The sequence below is a fragment of the Archocentrus centrarchus genome, chromosome 11, assembly GCF_007364275.1.
Source record: "Archocentrus centrarchus isolate MPI-CPG fArcCen1 chromosome 11, fArcCen1, whole genome shotgun sequence".
NCBI lineage: Eukaryota > Metazoa > Chordata > Actinopteri > Cichliformes > Cichlidae > Archocentrus > Archocentrus centrarchus.
Window position 1 is genome coordinate 17,480,799 of NC_044356.1, and position 18,872 is coordinate 17,499,670.

The following is an 18,872-nucleotide window of genomic DNA, read 5'->3' on the forward strand; positions in this document are numbered from 1 at the left end:
AAATTAAAGACTCATATATATTTAAAACAATAATATCTACTTTATCAGTGTTACATATATCAGAAATTAATACCATGTAGTCGAAATGGCAAATACCCCTATCCCCCATTCTGTCATTAGTGGTATGAGCCATTTAAAGGATCATTCTGTGTTGTGGTTTGGTTTGGTTTGGTTTTCAGCCAGACCTCTGAGCAGAATTCAGCTTCCTACTCCTAACAGAGCATTTCTTCCACCTTTAACAAATATAAGCACGCATCCCATTTTAAATCAACTTTTTAAAATATCAGCTGTTAATTTTCTTGCTTCTTCACTTCATGCCACAGGTTCAGTTCACACAGTTTTAAATTAATTAATTCAATTCAATTTTATTTATGCAGCGCCAAATCAGGTGCAATTACTAGTAGTTTTCCAATTATAGTGTGCTTTTTGTTATGCTGTTGTGTCTATTAGCTTCCACCACTGGCATCTCTTCCTCACCTCTTAGCTCCTTTTGAGAGGAGAGGTGTGAGGACAGGAAACCCCCAGCATCAGTCTAGAGCAGAGGTCAGCAACCTTTGCAATTTTTGACTCCCGAGAAATCCGTATGGAGATACAAAGCATACCTGAGCCTTATGATGAAGGTGACGCAACCTGCTAGGTGATGAGCATTACTAATAGTTGTAAAAAAAAAAAAAAAGAGTTTTGTTTTTTTTTTCTTCTCTAATTTGATGGTTTAATGGAGATTCCCACTAACTGCAGTCTGCTTGGACTGACTTATCTGAATATCTCCTAAATGTCAAACTAATATTACTTCATTGGGTGAAGCTTAGAAGAACACTCACACTATTTGTATTTTTTTACTACAGTCAATGACTCTCAGCAGCCAGGCTCAGATTTCTTGAACAAACAGGTGTGGATTTACAGTATAACAGCCCTGAAAGGCAACAATAAATATCCATTCTTTTGTTCCTAACTAAAGAACATCACTCTCAGACTGCACCACAAGAGAGCAGCACAGGTCTGTTTATGCAGTATTATAACACATCAAATACGACCAACAGAATAACCTACGTGGTATTAATATACTTTTATGAGCAGTGTTTACATGTTGCATATATTGGACATGATACATATTTAGGCTTATCTCAGTGTTTATGGTGTCTCCTTTAAGTTGGATGCATTTTTTGGCCTTTTCAAATTAAAATGATAACTCCCAGGATTTTTGACTATGTACATTTCTGCCTGCTGCCACATTAAGAAATCCCAACCATTTTAACTGAGTGACACTCTGCAAAGTAGTCCACCAGGGAGGTCACTGGGGACAAAAACTCTAAAAACTGGCCATTCAGCTGTTGAAAAGCTATGTTTTGCTTTCTCTCACTTGTTCTCTCTCTCTCTCTCTCGCTCTCTCTCTCTCTCTCGCACACACACATAGATGCACATACACATGATCGCTCTCTTTTTGTGTATGTCCCTCTTTCTCTGTGACCCCACTGTCCAGAAGTTTCTCACTCCTGTCTCCACTTTTCAACCTACTCACACTTGTCTCAGTCTCTTTTTTTTTTTTTTTTTTTTGTCTTCCCTGGCTATCATTTAACGCCCCCTCCTTTCTGATTAAAGGGGTAGGGAGGGCATTGTATTTGCTGACTGGGCTGGCCCGACTCTTTGGGTTAGGTGTTAGGTCTGCCAGATCCACATGATTGTGCCGGGCCTAGTGAATGGAGCCAGTGAGGCGAATGCCAATCCGTCCCCAAAGAGCGTTATCCCAGTCGACAGAGGCCATACGATGACTGTGCCCAAAAGTAATCGGGTCCAAATAAAAGCAGTGTCCGGCAAAAGCTGACCCCCATAGAAACCCAACAACCTGCTGGGATTACTGCTGTGGAGGTGTGTGTCTGAGTGAGTGTCTGTGCTGGAAAAGAAATGAATGAATAGGAGAGTTTGGGTGATCTGGTTAGTGGTGGGCAATGTATCACCCAGATAAGGAAGACTGTAATTTTATTTTGTGAAATTAATTCCTAAATTTCCTTTTCTAGATGTGCTATACATATAATCCAAAACATCTGACGACTGCTGAAACTTTAGAAATATGATGACTTCCTAAAATGATGACACAGTCTGACTGTTTTTTTCAAAGTTTTCAAAAAAACCAAAAAATAAAAGTCTTTCACTGGATTGTGTGTTTCTGCTACTATATATGAGCAATAACAGAACAACAAATATTACAATACTGTGCAAAAATGTTAATTCACCCCTCGTTTCTTTGTATTTTGCAAGGAAAATGGGAAATAGATGCAGCGATTAACTGAAATATGCAAACTTTCACAGAAATACAGCATATAAAGCAAAAACAGAGTTTGCACAGTTTGAAATTCAGCATTTGGTATGTTCACCTTTATTCTTCAGCACAGCCTGAACTCTCTGAGGTAGTTTTCTTGTCATTTCTTTAAGTAGTCTTCAGGAATAGTTCTCCAGGCTTCTTAAAGGGCATTCAAAGCTCTTCTTTGGATGATTGCGGCCTTTTACTCAACTCTTATTCAAGAGGATCCCACACTACTTCAATAATTTGAGGTCCAGTCTCTGGGGAAGCCAGTCCTTGACTGATAGTGTTCCATTGTGTGTTTTTCTATCCAGGTATGCTTTTACTGCAATGGTAGTGTGTTTGGGATCATTATCATGCTGTCCCTCCCTGAGCCTGGTTCTGCTGGAGGTTTCTTCCTGTTAAAATGGAGCTTTTCTATCATACTGCATGAATGATACTGCATGGTGGCATTCTGTATTCATAATTTCATTAATTTTGACAAGACCTCCAACACCACTGGCTGAAATGCAGCCCCAAATTATGACAGAGCCTCTACTGTGTTTTACTGATGGCTGTAGACACTCACTGTTGTATCTCTCTCCTGACCTCCTCTGTACATGTTTATGTTATGACCCAGATCATAATTTTGTATATTGTGTTCACATCTCCATACCTGGAGGTGTTACTGTTCATTAATTTTTCTTCTGTGCTTTCATTATGTAAGCTCCAGCTGGCAGTTGACCATTGGTCGGAGACTGAAGAGTGCTATAAATTGGGACCTGTCAAGACTGGCTCCCTACCCCTCCACCTTCTTCCTGTTCCCAATAAGGCCATGTTTTCATAAGTGTGTATTGCTGTGTGTTCCTGCGTTTGAATCTGGAAGAGCCAGATTAATTGTCTCTGTACAGATTGGAAATATCTTTTTTTCTAAGCTAAATCATATGGTAGCTGTAGGGATGTTAAGCTTTTTGTTTTAACATCATTTCTCCTGTTTTGTCTAGGGAGGCAGGTAAGAAGCATGTGTTTTCTTTTGGATTTTTCCTAGGTGGTAGGTAAGTTAGTTGTGTTTTCTTTTCTAGAATATTTTGTTTGTTGTATTGGCTGTGCCCACCTTGAAGTGTTCGACCTCCAAAATATAAATAAACTATTCTGTTTGGGAATGTGAACCTTACTGGGGTACTGGTTCTTCTTGGGAGCAGGGAGCAGAGAAGTCGCATTTGTGTTGTGTTCTGGTCTCCCCTAGGCTGAGGCGTAACATAATTGGGGGCTTGTCTGGGATTTGAACCCGGGAACTCTCGCACCCAAAGCAAAAATCATACAAATGGCTGTTATTGACAAGCAAACGGGACAGCTGTCAGTCATAGAGGGATAGCAAGAGGATTTTGTGGCTTGGGTGAACTTCACTGATGGTATTGATATATCAGGCTGGTTTTTCTTGAAGGTCGCTACCAGCAGTGAGTACAATGACACCATCCAAGCTTACGCTGCAAGAGCATTTGAGGCTGCAATAACGTCTCATCTAATCTATAAACTGTGGATGAACATTCTAATGGATTACTGCAAGCCTTTGATTTATGAATGTGCTTATTTTTACGATTGATGACAATGTGAACCAAAAGTTTCAAATTCATATTATCACTCTATCAGACCTGTTGCCACTGAGTTTCAGTCCAGTTTTTGTGTAATTTGGCATACCTCAGCCTTTTCTCCCTGTTTCCTTAAGAACGGGTTTGGTGAATAGATGGATCAGCTGAAGGGCCAGATACATCTCAGGTCCTGTGTCAGGTCTTTGCTGGATTTTTTCCTATTTTTTAAGGTCATGACTTTCAGATACTGTTCATGTGTTGTAGATAGATTTTTACACCTTTCGCCCTCCACTTGTCCAGTTTCCACAAAGTTTTGGCTTAAGACCTTGCACAGTTTTGTATCTTATGCTCCTCCTGTTGTGATGTCCCCATTACTTGCTTTTGGAAGCAAGTAATAGACCTACAGCTTGAAATAAAACAGTTAAATGCCAAAATTGAAAAATGTTGACATAATAAAATAAAATAATTACAGTAATAACAAAGAAAATTTGTGTTTGACAAACATCATAACAACAAGATAAAGCTGTCTTGTGTAAATATTAAGCATACTGGCACCAAAATATAACTGCAATATAGCTTATCTAGACTGACTGTTTGAGTCAACAGAGTGCAACATTTTCACAGTGCATTGAACATTTGGAGATTAAAATATTGTAATTCTGTGTGTGGTCATGTGTGAGCACCCTTTTTAAAATCACTCATTTTATCTGAGGCAGCTTCACGATGGGGCATTTGCATTTTTAATTTCACAAGGAAAATGTTTCTTCCTGCCATGGTTGCACTCTAATTCTTTGGCTGTTGTCAGCACACACCCACTGCCATACCTGAAAGACAGGCCCCTTCATTTTGATCAGTTCTGTTGTCTGAGCTACAGAAGGAATCTGTGTGCAAAACTGAGTATTCATAGCTGAAAAAGCTTGCTGTGTCTGTACAGGATGTGGGCCATGCTTCTAGACATACTCAAAGGGAACAAGGTCACCAAATAATCTTAACTGCTCAAACAATGTGAGCTGAATTTATTGTGTATTTGGTCTTCGCTCAAAGGTTCAGTCACGTTTTGGACATATTTGAATCCTTGAATGTAAAGATGTTTTTGCTATTTCAGAGGCTGTGATAGATGAATACTGGCATTCACCGGTCTCTCCGTGTAGGATATTTAAAAGGCAAAATAAAGGATAGCAGATAAGAACTTAATTTCTACAATAAACAGGATAGTTTTGGTAAAATCTCGTTAAATTTACCACTGGTAACACTCTAATGTACTCAGAATATGGCTTCATCAGTCAATTAGCTGATTTAGCTCAGCCTAAAGCAGGTGCTGCAACATGGTGGCTCATCTTCACTATGCAGGGACTCCACAAAGCTACTGATGAAGAAAAAGTCCTGCTCATTATCTTTCGTAAAGCAACAATGTACAGTATCCCAAACTTTGGTCTTTGTACAGGGCCCTGTACCGTGAAGCAAGTTCAACAAACCCAGGGTATCTTTCCATTATCTGGACTCACTTACCCTAACACTGGCAGCTGAGATAAGCGGTCTCACAAAGTTGGTCATCAACTCATTAAATTAACCGATGGTTTTCCTGTGCGTTCATATAAAAGGGTTGGCGTTGGCCGCAACTGACCAATCACGATTACTGATAAGTGTAATGGCAGCAGAACTGCTGATTTTTCAAAGGAAGATGAAACAACACTACAGGGAAAATATGAAGAGGTTAAACAAACTGAAAGCAGCACAGCAGTGTGTGTGAGAGAAAAAGCACTGCAGAGTAGCACTGTAGTCAGTGAGACTGGAAAACAGCTGTTATATCAATAAAAATTTTGCCTATTTGAAAGCCAGGAAAGAAAGCAGGTAAAAAAAAATTATTAATTATTATTATTATTATTATTATTATTATTATTATTATACTGGTAAAAAGTGATCATGAAAATCCAGGGTTAACCCTGAAGCTACCTGGATAAGACGAAATCGAGCTCCGTAGTACAGGCCTCCTGTTATAAAGAATGGGATGAATGTCAGTGCCTTGGTCTCTTTGTCATGTTTCTTGAGCAGTTCTTGGGCAGTGTTTGCAACTAAACAGGGAAGCCTCTAACACAGTGACAGGGACTTGACACAGAAGGCAGAGCAAAGGGAACAAAAGGTCACGGATAAACTAACCAAGACTAGAAACCTAAAGGGAACAAAGAGCACAGACTATAAATAAACACCTGGAACTAAGAAACCATAGAGACTCAAAAGGAAATCAAACCCTGAGGAACAACATACAAACAGAAACTGGAACTAAAGAGATTGAATAGATAGGAAAGTCAAAGGGTAAATAAACTAAGAACCGAAGTGATCGTATAAAGCAGCAAGTCCCAAACTCAAAAACTCGAGTCCAACCCAGGACCATGACAGAAAGACTGATGTAGCTTTAGGGTCTGAAAAGGGACGCTAACACAGAGGTGCCTTAAACCTGCATTATTTTTTTAATGTCCAGTAGGAGGCAACTAATCTGGTTGCTAAAAGGCTTTGATCTTTGTAGAGGTCTATGGGAAAACGGCCCACAGCTTTCTGGCTCGGTGACCTCAACAAACGCTTTCCTGCTGAGTTTTTGGGCTAGTTTCAGGTCACACTGAATGAAACTCAAGTTTGTTAATTTTGCTCGATATTACAGTCAGAGAGCAGGAATCATCCAGGGTGTGTTCATCACATCCAGTTTCAAAATACCAAGATGGCGAAAACGCTCAGCTCCCGGCTTGATAAGGGGACCTACGGTACAGAGTCTTAGGAAGACTCTATGGGTCTTTGGGTGGGTCAGTTTCAAATATGTGAACTAGTTTACGTTAAGGTTCCCTAGGCATCAGCATATTTCTGGTTTTAAGCAACAGTGGTGTGGAGCCCTTTACAAAAAGTCATGACTGCTGGGTTTTCAAATGTATCATAGATAAGCTTGTCAGAAAACCTAATTAGGAAAATTCCACTCATGCTTATGTGGGAACTCAAGATCTGAGTGTCTGCATTTTTTTTTTCATGTTGTCTTATAAACCACTCACGGCTTTAAGTTCTTACTGCACACAAAGGTTAGAGCACAAAGATTTAGCCCACTTAGTGTGCGTCAGTGATTTCAGGCGTTCAGTCATCCAGGGAATGAGGGGTAAGGGGTCACTCACATTGTTTTTAGAGAGTGGAGAGGGCAGCATGTGATTTATGTATAAATTACTCAGACTGGTCAAAAGCGGCATTTCACATTTCGTGTAGTTTGAGTCAGTTCTCAGAAGCTCAAATCAGATTAATCTCTTTAATTCACTAATTACATGCAGCGATCCAAGAGGCTGTTTGTGCTCATACCTTTTCAAATAGTTTTATCAGCAAATTAACAATGTTGTGATGCTAAATATAAGTTTGTGCAGTTGAAACATCAAAAAAGCGAGCGTGCTAAAGAGGAACAACTTCATCTGCTGAGGCAGCAGAGGGAAGTCCATGCCACCTTTGCCCCAAAGAACAGAAAAATCCCCGCTTTGTCTTATATGTAACAGTGAGAACCAATTAAGTAAATTATGTCTGCTTCCCCAGAACCTTGACAGGAACACCCAAGGGGAGAACGAGAGCATAACTGCTCTCCAACCAGATTCTGGTTTGAGCAAATTCCCCTCATCATCCTCCTTCTCATTGCTTTATCCCTCACCTAATTCTCTTTGCTTCCTGCACCTCCAGTGTCCTGCCCCATATTCACCTTTCTCCCGTTGTTAGTACACAGTGCTGAGGAGGTGAGAGGTTTGTTCATGTAACAGTAACAACCCTCCTCTTCCTTTTCCCTTTTACATATCCCCATCCCCTGCCGTTTTTTTTTTCTCTCAACACATTCCCATTAATTTGTTTCATATTCATTAATTACTCTTCATGTTTCCGCACCAAACAGCTGTAGATGGGATTATTTGGAACTGAATTTAAATGTGCTTTAAACTATGCTTCATTTTTACATTGCATTCAGTTACTGTGCAAGGTGAAAGAGTAGAATCCCTGGAGAAATTGCAGCTGTTGCAGCTTGCATGCAACCATTGAAGAAGGCTATTTTACAAGCTACAAAGGCAGAAACAAGTTTCTGCCTTTGTAGCTGAGCAGACCAGCTCGTCTGGCACCAACAACCGTGCTGTGTTCAAGGTCACTTAAATCACATTTCTTCTCCATTTTGATGCTCAGTTTGAACTTCAGCAGGTCGTCTTAACCATGTCTAAATGCACCGAGGAGCTGCCGTGTGATTGGCTAATTAGATATTTGCGTTAACAAGCAGTTGAGCAGGTGCACCTAATAAGATATCCAGTGAGTGCGTATATATAATATTTGAGTGTTTGAGCATAAATGTAATCTCCCAGTGCTCTTTCAAAGGAAGCTGTTTACTTTACTGTAAGATATTAATCTTCCTTGTTTGCCTCATGTAGTAAATATTGCCATTTTTATGGCTATATGATGCCATTAGCTTGCTCTGCAGTCCAAACAATGACTAATTCTAAAATCAGAGCAAAAGCTCTCACTGGATGTTTTGCCATATCTCACTTTAACCTTCACCACCACTGGCACCCACTCTTATTTCATTACACTGGTGTCAGGATCCAGACTTTTTAGTCACACACTCCATTTCACTCCCTTCTGCCTTTTCCTATTTAAAAGTGCCTGACAAGGCAAAGAGCTATAACAAAAGAGTTGACCCACACAGGGTGCTTGTTTGTTTAATGTGCAGCTGTGCATTGCAGGGAAAGCAGCTGAGCTGTTTCCTGGTGAGTTTCACACAGACTGACTTTAACTCAAACAGCTGTAAACCCACAGACCTCAGAGTAATGGCTATACATTTAAACTTTATTTTTTTAAAAAGAAATCACGCAATATCTGACAATAGCTTTAAACTACCATATCAATGAGCGATCAAATGATGTTACATGTGAAATAGAAAAGCTATTACGCTATATTTTGGAATTGAGCTTTGTGACTGTTAAATAAATCTTATTTGAAAGGTTATGAGTGGTTTGCTTTTTGGGTTTATGGTACTGAAGGGCCTGTTTACAGTCCACTTGGAGAAAGGTCAGCCTGTGACTAATGGCTTCCGTTTTCCTCTCGCCTATCAGAGGCTGTGGTTATCTCTCTGCTGCATTGTGGGGAAGTGCCTGTTGCCTACAGCACGTCTCAGTGTGTCCATCAAGTCAAGTTTCCTGATGGCCTATTGTTTTGTTTTGCTTTTTGCAAAAGTTTTCTATTAAAGTCCAGACTATCTGCATTCTGTCAGTGATGAAATCGAATGTACTCATGCCCCTTTTTTGGCTAAGAAGGCATATTGGCCTTTGTGACACTGACACATGCACTTCACACAGCCAGTGTGAACTCTGAATAAATCCTCTTAAGAAATGATAAACATATAAGCATACACCAGCTCTGCCGTACTCAAAGGAATAAAATCAGGATCTAAAATTTTTAATTCTGAGCTTCCGTCTCTTATTTTAACCCCAGAGTCCTCTACTTTTTCCTGACGTTAAATGGCCTGATTAAAAAAAAGTGAACCCATTCAATCCAGCTCAGACAAACAGCGTAGTCTGACCTTTAAAATATCAGCCATGCCACCTGCAGTAGAAGGTCAGTGTGTCTGTCTGTGCGTCCCTGTGTAAACACGTTGTAGAACCCACAACAAGGCATCACTTATCCACTGCTCTAGCCACTTTAGATTAATTGAAATCGCACTCATTTTTTCTATTGTAAACAGTGCAACAGACAGCCTGCTCTATTGTCTGCCATAACAGGACAAATGTCTCTTCTGGTAGAAGGCATTCAGTTTTCAGACTGTAATGTCTGCTCCTGGGTTATTGAATATCCCAATGATGATATTAAAGGATGAGGATTATGTTTGCTTTAGTTTAAAATATTAAGATTTCTAATTGTTGCAAATATTAGTTGCAAAAAAAAAAAAAAAATGTGTTTCCATGTCACAACTAAATGTAAACAAGTGTATTTCTTTATTCAGCCACTTCCTCTGTATGTAGTGTATACATCTTTTGTTTTCACTGGTCAGATTGTGTACTCTTTTAGCGTTTGAAGTTGGTTTTCCCTCACAGAAGTTCCGTTTAAGCTCTTCATGCTGTGGCCATAAAATAAACTGCTCTGCATGTCGCAAAGTCACTGAGTGCTCTCAGTGATCGCAGCACAAAGAAAGCCTCATGTGGACATGGGCCGTCTTAAATGGTACTTCCCATCTGGCATAATGTGGTCACACATGCATACTCAGCACGCACATACACTTATTTCAAAGAATACCTTATTCCTCACTCCCCCTCTCCTCATCACCCCCTCCAGATTACAGATCACATGTCCTGTCACACAGTAGTCGTTGGAGTGGATAAGCCAACCACTGTGACAACTGGCAGTGGATTCAGAGCAGAAAATACCAGCACTTCCTTTACTTTTTTTTTTTTCTACAATAAGCCATCGGAAAAGTTGGCTTTGCACTCATTTATCTGTTTTTGAACAAATATCACAAAAATAGTCACACATAGACAAAATAGCAAGCAGGTAATCCTACTTGCGTGTGCAAAAGAAGCCATAGTTTGAGCTGCAGAGTTCTCAGGGGAAACCATTGTGTGGGGTCTGGTGTGCATAGTCTCACTTTAAAGATTTCCACCATCCTTCCTCCTCTCAGCTATACAATCACTCACGGGGACAGGAACTCCCATTGAGACGACTATAAAAACACGGATTCTTTGTGGTGTTCAAGAAGATGAAATTGTATTTCCTCCTATACAGTACGGAGACCTTTAGAAGTTATACTTTGAGTTGCCTCTACATTCTTTTCTCTTAGTCTAAGCAGTTCAACAACATCAGCTTAAAGAAATATATCATTTAAAGTTTAAATATTCAGAGTCTGTCTCCTTTTAGAATGACTGGGGCTAAGTATGGACAACTGAATCGGTCAAAATTAAAAATACATTATAACACTATAAATAATTTGCATGAACTTATTCTCCTTTTCATTTAACAGAAGATTAACAGTGGATTAACTGGGTGGGGGTAGCCTACATTTATCCTTAATACTGCCTATATATTTATATATATATATATATAAATATATATATATTTATATATATATATTTTTTTTGCCTTTTGTCTCATATTATTTCAGGGGCTCAAATACACTCACCGGCCACTTCATTAGGTACTAGTACTGGGTTGGACCCCCCCCCCCTTTTTTTTTTCCTATGCTTCACGGCGTAGATTCAGCAATGACCCAAAAACATTCCTCAGAGATTTTGGTCCATGTTGACATGATAGCGTCACACAGTTGCTGCAGATTTGTTGACTGCACATCCATTATATGAATTCGCCACTTCCCAAAGGTGCTCTACTGGATTGAGAACTGGTGACTGAGGAGGCCGTTTGAGCACAGTCAGCTCACTGTCATGTTCAAGAAACCAGTTTGAGATGATCTGAACTTTGTGACTTGGTGTGTTATCCTGCTGGAAGCAGCCATTAGAAGATGGGTACACTGTGGTCATAAAAGGATGGACACAGTGAGCAACAATACTCGGGTAGGCTGTGGTGTTTAACTAGTGCTCAGTTGGCACTAAAGTGCCCAAAGAAAATATCGCCCATACCATTACAACACCAACAACTTGAATTGTTGATACAAGGCAGGATGGATCTACGCTTTCATGTTGTTTCTGACCCTACCATTCAAATATTGCAGTGGAAATTGAGACTCATCAGACCAGGCAATGTTTTTCCAATCCTCTATCATCTAATTTTGGTGAGCCCAAGTGAATTGTAGCCTCAGTGGCCTCAGCCACAGGAGTGGCACCCAGTGCAGTCTTGTGCTGCTGTAGCCGCCTTCTTCAAGGTTCAGTGTGTTGTGCATTCAGAGATGCTCTTCTGCATACCTTGGTTGTAACGAGTGGTTATTTGAGTTACTGTTGCCTTCCTATCAGCTTGAAGCAGTCTTACCATTGTCCTCTGATACCTGACATCAACAAGACATTTTCACCCAGAGAACGGCTGCTCACTGGATATTTTCTCTTTTTCAGACCATTCTTTGTGATCCCTAGAGATGGTTGTGTGGGAAAATTCCAGCAGATCAGCAGTTTCTGAAATACTCAAACCAGCCCATCTGGCATCAACAACTGTGCCACTTTTAAAGTTGCTTAAATCATCTGACACTCAGTTTGAACTGCAGCAGGCCCTCTTAACCATGTCTAAATGCTTTGAAGCACTGCCTTGTGATTGGCTGATTAGATATTTCTGTTCGCAAGCAGCTGAACAGGTGTACCTAATAATAATAATAATAATCCTGAATAACAAACTAAAAAAAAAAAGGTGCATATAAGCTGATTATCGCGGCAGCTGTAGATGAAGCTAAAAAGGAAATTAAATTTGTCTTATAATCTCTCATTGCAGACTGCTCTAATCGTCAATAAGCATCTATTAACAGTGTTTCTGCAGAAACACTGTTAATAGATACTTATGCCTATCAGATTCAGAATTAAAAGCAAAGATAAATGACAGGAAATATTCTGTGTAAAGAGAACTGGTATTTAAAAAATGTCTGAGTTTAAAACAAATGTCTCCACAGCAATCTCTGGGGAGATAATGGCTCGTGCGACCAGACAGAGCACAGCTTGCCTAACATTCAAACACTCGTTGAAGAAATCAGAGCTTGCGAGGAAATAAGCCTTGTTGCATGGCAGCCAACCTCCCCTACAGCTCTGAGGGGCCTCAGCAGACATATTTCTGCTCAGCTGTTTGGTTGCCCTGGAAACAGAGGTTAGGGTCAGCATCGGCGTCAGGTAAGGCATATAAGTCCCATGGAGAAGACTGAAGTGGGGTGGGGGTGGGTGTATAAGTCAAGGTTGTTAGTGAGTGTGGAGGCGTTTTTCACTGAAACTCACCTTGAAAAGCAGGTGGATGTCGACCTCAAGGCCACCCCCACCCTCCAGGTGCAACAGAGATAGTCTGCTCGTTCTGTTTTTACCTCAGTTTTCCCTAAAACAATGCAGTCAGACTCAACATCAAGCAGCAGCGAGAACACTGGTGTAAAGTTTTGCTGAACGAGAGAAGTCACAACTTTATGCTCCTGTGATCCTTTTTTTTTTTTTTTTGCTTTAGCACTGAAATGGACACACTAAGAAACAGTCCTGCTATTTTCAGTGCACCGTTTGTGGTTGAAAAAGGAATATGTTTTTGGAAAGATTAAGACGAGACGAGATGAGCCATTTAGTCAGGTCAACTGTCTTCATTTTACTTTGAAGTTCCTTTTTATCATTGCTGATTTCCTCTCTTTAATTCAGACATCAAAGTCGCACAACAACATTAAAGGAAAAGGAAAATGAGCTTTTGCTTTTCATAACTTTTTATAACTGCCATGTGTCTAATCATCCTTATCTCATTTCTTCAGATGTTAAAACGCACAGGAAAACAAACAGCGGCTGAATCTGCTCCCTGTTTTGCAGATTAGGCTGTTGTGACGGTAGTTTCTCTTCCCCAGACACCACACACCGTTTGTACGCGTACCATGAAGCATTCGTCAGCATCCCTAAATTTAAAAATGTGTAGGTCATCAGGGGATTCAGGTTTATAAAAATCCCTACTGACATAAAATTGTAGAAAGTTTAGTTTTTATTGCAGCACCATTTTAACTTGCCGTGCTGGCCCAACATAAATAAAAGTAATATTATAAGTACAAACTCATCCTTTTGCCCATGTCGTGTATCTTTGGCCCTGTTGGTCCACTTGAACAGGAAAGGTGTTTATATTTCAAAGGGCTGTGTTTAAAAGTGAAGGACAGGCAGAGGACAAGGCGAGGAAGGGTGTCAACGTTAGAAGTCAAGTGGAGCTTTCCAGATGTTAGGCAAAGGATGTGAGTTCATTTTCCTAAAGACCAAGACAGTCTGTCTCAACACAAAACAACCCCAGTGTCAGCAAGTTACCTTTGTTTATCAGGCATGAGAGTGCACACTGGGCGAAGCACACATAAACATTCAGCGTTACAGTGTTTGTGTCAGCTATGAGTCACTTTCAGCACGACAACATACAGTTTAATTGATTTTATTCTTTAGTGTATTTCAGGACAACAACACCGAGCGTCACTGCTCCTGTTTTTCCCGAGGTTCTTTTGTTTAATTTTTTATACTTCCTTCACTGCCAGTTCATTCTCAGTGGACTTCCAACTGTCTTTCTCCTTCCTGAGCAGTTTCCTAATTGCACTCTGAAAGCACAGTGTTGCTGTAAGGTTCACCTCTGTTAAGAGTGGGCAGCTGGAAGATCAGGACCTTTCCTCTTCAGCGGCGCACCTCCCTTTCTGTCCTGCCTGACCGCAGGCTAACACAGTATTATTTCAGATGGTCAGATGGAATCTCTGCTTCATTCAGTGGGTTCATGTTTACGGCTCCACTGTCATTTCTACTGGATCGAGTTGCCTAATGGGATCCTCATTTTTATTTGGACGTTTTCTCACACACTTTCCAAATTACATTTTAGATCATTAAAACCACTGGCACAAGATGTAAGAGCTAAAACAAGGAGGTGGAGATCCACCCCATCCCCTGCAGTTATCCAAACAAAAATGGCGTGGATGCCTGTGGAGAACAAGCAGCGCACCTGTAAGTCAATCCACAGCAGATGTGATCTGCTTTCTCCAACTGTGAAAACATTCTCGCTTTGTAACACTTTTTGTAATGTGCACACAAAATACACTGCCTTAAATAGTATACATATAAAGAGAATGTAAAAGCAGGAGCTAAGGGTTAAAAAGTCAAGTGTAGCTGAGGCTTAAATAGTGCATTTATGTAGCACTTTCCTAGCCTTCCTGACCACTCAAAGCACTCTTTTACTTAAAAGTCACATTTTAAACATATGTTCATGCAGCACTTTAACCATCTTGCATCTGTGTCCAATTTAAAATCATCAATTAACCTAATTTGCATGTCTTTGGACCACAGGAGGACCCACACAGGAACAGGGAAGACCTCAACCAGGGTTCAAACCAGGAACTTTCTTGCTATCAGGCCACTGTGCCACCAGTGTACTCTAATACAATAAAAGAAACAATTTAGCTTTTAGTAATGTTTAACTATCTTGCATCATAGGCTGTTGTAAGCTATTTTTTGTTATATTCACGATGGGGAAAAAAGGGAGAAAAGAAAGATATAATTATACTTTAGGAGTTCTATGCAAGACTGCCCAGGAAACCTACAGACACCTGATATTTTTATATTCTTTTAGCACAGATCTCCCTTTATTATATTTGACAAAGACAAAAAAAAATCCCTCAAAATCCCGTTTGTAATTTGAAATTCACTCTGTTGCTTCCTTTTAAAGGTACAGGGCACATAGCCCACTGTCTATTGTGCTTTCACTATATTTGCAATAGTCCTAGTAATCAGCTGATGTCTTACATGTATTGCAATGAAAACTTGCATTAAAAAAAAGATTTATGATTTACTTTTAAAAAAATAAATAAAAACAATTAAATGTAAAAAAGTTTATGACTCACTGACACAACTCTACTTGACCTTTGCTAGTTGTCAGCTGTGATATTCTCATTCTCTTGGCAGCTTCCCAGAAGTTCAGACACTGAACGTCCTTGGCTGCTGCCAATTCTATTGTCTAGGCTGAAGGGAACAAGAGCGCTGGCCCACAATTCCACCTGGTTCAGCTGTTTTGGCCATTAGTCCCAATCAGTACTATCGTCTCCCTTTCCTGTCATGGGAAAGTAGTGGTCCCCTCTCGAATGATCTCCCCAACATACAAAAACTTGACCAGCGGCCAAAGGGTGGGGGTGCCTGTTGGAAAGACCCTTAATGTTTTTAGTTTCTCCGTGTACAGCTGCCAGTACATGTGCAATGGGAAATGTTCAACTTCCTAAAATGGAACAGGGGCTATATTTCCCAACTGACCTCTCAATATGTCTTGAAAAAAAAAAAAAAAAAAAAGAGTTCACATTCCTCAAAGGGTCCCTGCCAAGAAACAATATCAGAAAGGCAGGATGGCTCTCTGATTGAACTTTAAGTGGAGGGGGGGGGGGGGGGGGGTATGTTCAGATTTCTTTGCTTTTGTCTTCTCACCTTAATAAAGAAGAACAAAAGGTACTATACAAGCCAAAGCAGATTTTAAAAGCCATTGCATGTACAATAATTGCTGTAATCACCGTGCATGGGAATGCAGCCTGCCAGATTAGGTGGTATGTTTCTATTAGAGACATTCCTCAGCATACCCTAATGTCTGGAATGCTTTCAAGTATATCACAATTCAATCAGGACATTATGCAACAGACTGCACTTACTTACTTGCGGGTCACCGCCAAATAAATAACATTCAACAAACTCTCAGAGGTTTTCATTAATTTTTATTCAAATCACCCCAACAATTCCAAATGAAACCAAATATGTCATGTTGGAGAACACAGGCACGGAAGTTTGATTTTGGCAACACAGCGAATAAGAAAAGCAGAGTACGGCAGTATTTTAGTTTGGTATTGCGCTCATTGAACTGAGCCTGTCATCCAGCAGTGCATCCAACAAGTGGGCTGAAAAAAAAAAAAAAAAACACAACTCCATCATGCCTCCTTTACGTACGTCCTCACAGCAACTATGTCGCCCATTATGCATTTCTGTGTGAAGAGAGAGACATCAGGTGAGTGATCAAAAGAAACCTGAATGCATCAACTCTGGTGAAGAATTTATGTCGCAAATATCATGCAGAGGGTATACTCACATAACAAAGTACTGTAAGACTTATAAATCTTCCTCAGGTGTTGATTTTTACTCATTTTATTATGTTGTAATAGTTAGGTTTATATTTTCTGTAGTAAAACACGTCCCCTTAAGACATGCCACTTTTTTAATCCTCAGAAGCCTTACTGGGTATATACAGCATATTTTCCCACGCATTAACATGCAGTTAGTCTTGTTATTACACTTAAATGAGAATATACCTATAACTGGGGGAAAGTAAAATAACTTTGAACTTCTAAACAACGTAGTTCAAGGATTACAAAGAGTCAGAAAAAAAAAAAATCCATACCGCTATCAATTTCCCATCTGTGATCTCCCTCTCGATATTCGTTTCTTTGCCATCCCAGCTCTGTTTCTGCACAAGCTTGCCGTTCTCCAGAGTCACCACGGTCTGCAGGGCAGAAAACAGACAAGTCGTCAATTCCAGCACAGAAAAAGGAAAAAAAAAATCTAAACGTCATGCTGCACTCTAACCCTGGTCTTCCTATCATCTGCGGTCGTCTCATCAAAAGGTTCGTTGAGTTTGAACTTGATTTCCGTGGTTTTGAAGGTGCTCTGAGACTTCATGCATATAGTCCCTTGATCGTCCACGGTCACTATTAAATTGGGCTTGGTCCGGTTGCCCACCTGCCGGGTTGCAAATCCCACACCTGCAGAGCGCGAGGGCAAAACGCGTCAAATGCAGTGCAGCCGTGTTTCATTCTATTAACACATTCAAATCAAAGCTTTTTTCAAAGTTGAAAAAGCTACAATTAAGATTTGACAGGCTTCCAATTTTCCTGTTTCCAAAATTTAGCTCAAACAACAGACTTTCTTACCAATTGCTTTCATGTAGTCATCAAAGTTCTCGCTGGAAACCATCTTCCATGTTCCAACAAATTTCTCGACCATTTTGCAATCCTTGATATTTAATTTTTTTTTTATCCTCAACAACAAACTGTGCCGTGACTCTGGATTCAACTCTCTTCCAGTGAAGGAGCGGAGTCTTGACCCTTTTTTAAAGGGCCAGTCCCTTTTTTCAGCAATGCAGTAGGAGCCAATCATAGCCTGCAACGTCATATAACCAAACGTTGAAATCCCACCTCTGTGTGAGTGGCTTTTTTTTTCCCTCTGATTTTTACCCTGAAATATGTAACATAATCATGGTTGCTGCTTTATATTCTAAGCTAAATGTGCATCTATCAAAATTAATCTTACAACACTCAATAATTGGGTTTGTTAGCGTGTAATATAAAGTGTTTCTCTGGTTCCAGGTGTGGAACTTGATGTGGAGGACCAAAACTGACAAAAACCAAAAACTTATCGCTCACAGACATATATATTCAGCTTAGCTAAGAGCCGCCATTATTTTAAGTAGGTGCAGCGACTAACTGGTTACTGATTATATGGCACCATGAACCTCTGCGTGGCCACAAGGCAGCAGTCTGATTCAATCACTGCAATCACTCTACCATATATTGGTTTGCGAACTCTGAATGTAGTTAACATGAATTTCTGTTTAATGTGAATTCCTCTGCATGTAGATGGAGACAGATTTGTGAATGTTGCTGATTTAAACAGACTCCATGTAACTGCCAACTTGACCCTATTCAATCACAAACTGATTGCAGACTGACTCCATCTTTATGCACCAAAGTTGCTTTGAGGACAGTAACTGACTTGCCCAGTGTAGCAGGAGCATTACTGAAACACTCCCTGTTGCTGAGATTGTTGGATCAATAACAGATTCCTTATATTTGAAGCAGCGTTATTACAAAACAGAAAGGATAAACAGAAAAGGGCATTTTTCTAAGTTTATTGTCATAAAATAGATACTAAGCTGTTACATTTAAATAATTTTCCAAAGGGTGCCACATTAGGAGTCGCCTTGTCAGTGTTGTGAAGATGTGACCAAAAAAAAATCTGTGTAGATGCAGTAATGATCCAATTATAAAGCTTTAAGTCGCAGATGGTAATGGAACAGAGGTTATCTATGCAACAAGGCAGGATTTCAGTTATCTGTGACTAGGTGAAAGGGTTGGGGTTTTTTTTCTTTTCAGTTGGGCTGTATGTAAAACTCTGTGCCAAATTACATTTCAGCTTTGCTGTGTCAAAGGTTGGAGCTTGCACGATGCTCTCTCAAACACTGGAATGGTCTCCTTTATCAGGAAAATGTCACATTATGCAAGGACACACCATGACCCTGTACTGATTGCAGCACATTTTTTTTAGCAGTTAAAGCATTTTAATTGATCCCATTAATGTGGCTGGGAAATAAGCCTA

General features: G+C 40.0%; 1 protein-coding gene across 1 annotated transcript; it reads right to left on the reverse strand.

The window, feature by feature from the left end:
• Positions 1–16,202: 16,202 nt before the first annotated feature.
• fabp4a (fatty acid binding protein 4a) lies at positions 16,203–17,591 on the reverse strand. The gene is made up of 4 exons (XM_030740707.1): positions 17,429–17,591; positions 17,085–17,260; positions 16,900–17,001; positions 16,203–16,486 (listed from the first exon to the last, which is right to left on the reverse strand). The coding sequence occupies exons 1-4, from the start codon at positions 17,499–17,501 to the stop codon at positions 16,433–16,435; spliced, it is 405 nt and encodes a 134-aa protein (XP_030596567.1). The 5' UTR covers positions 17,502–17,591; the 3' UTR covers positions 16,203–16,432.
• Between the last annotated feature and the right edge of the window lie 1,281 nt (positions 17,592–18,872).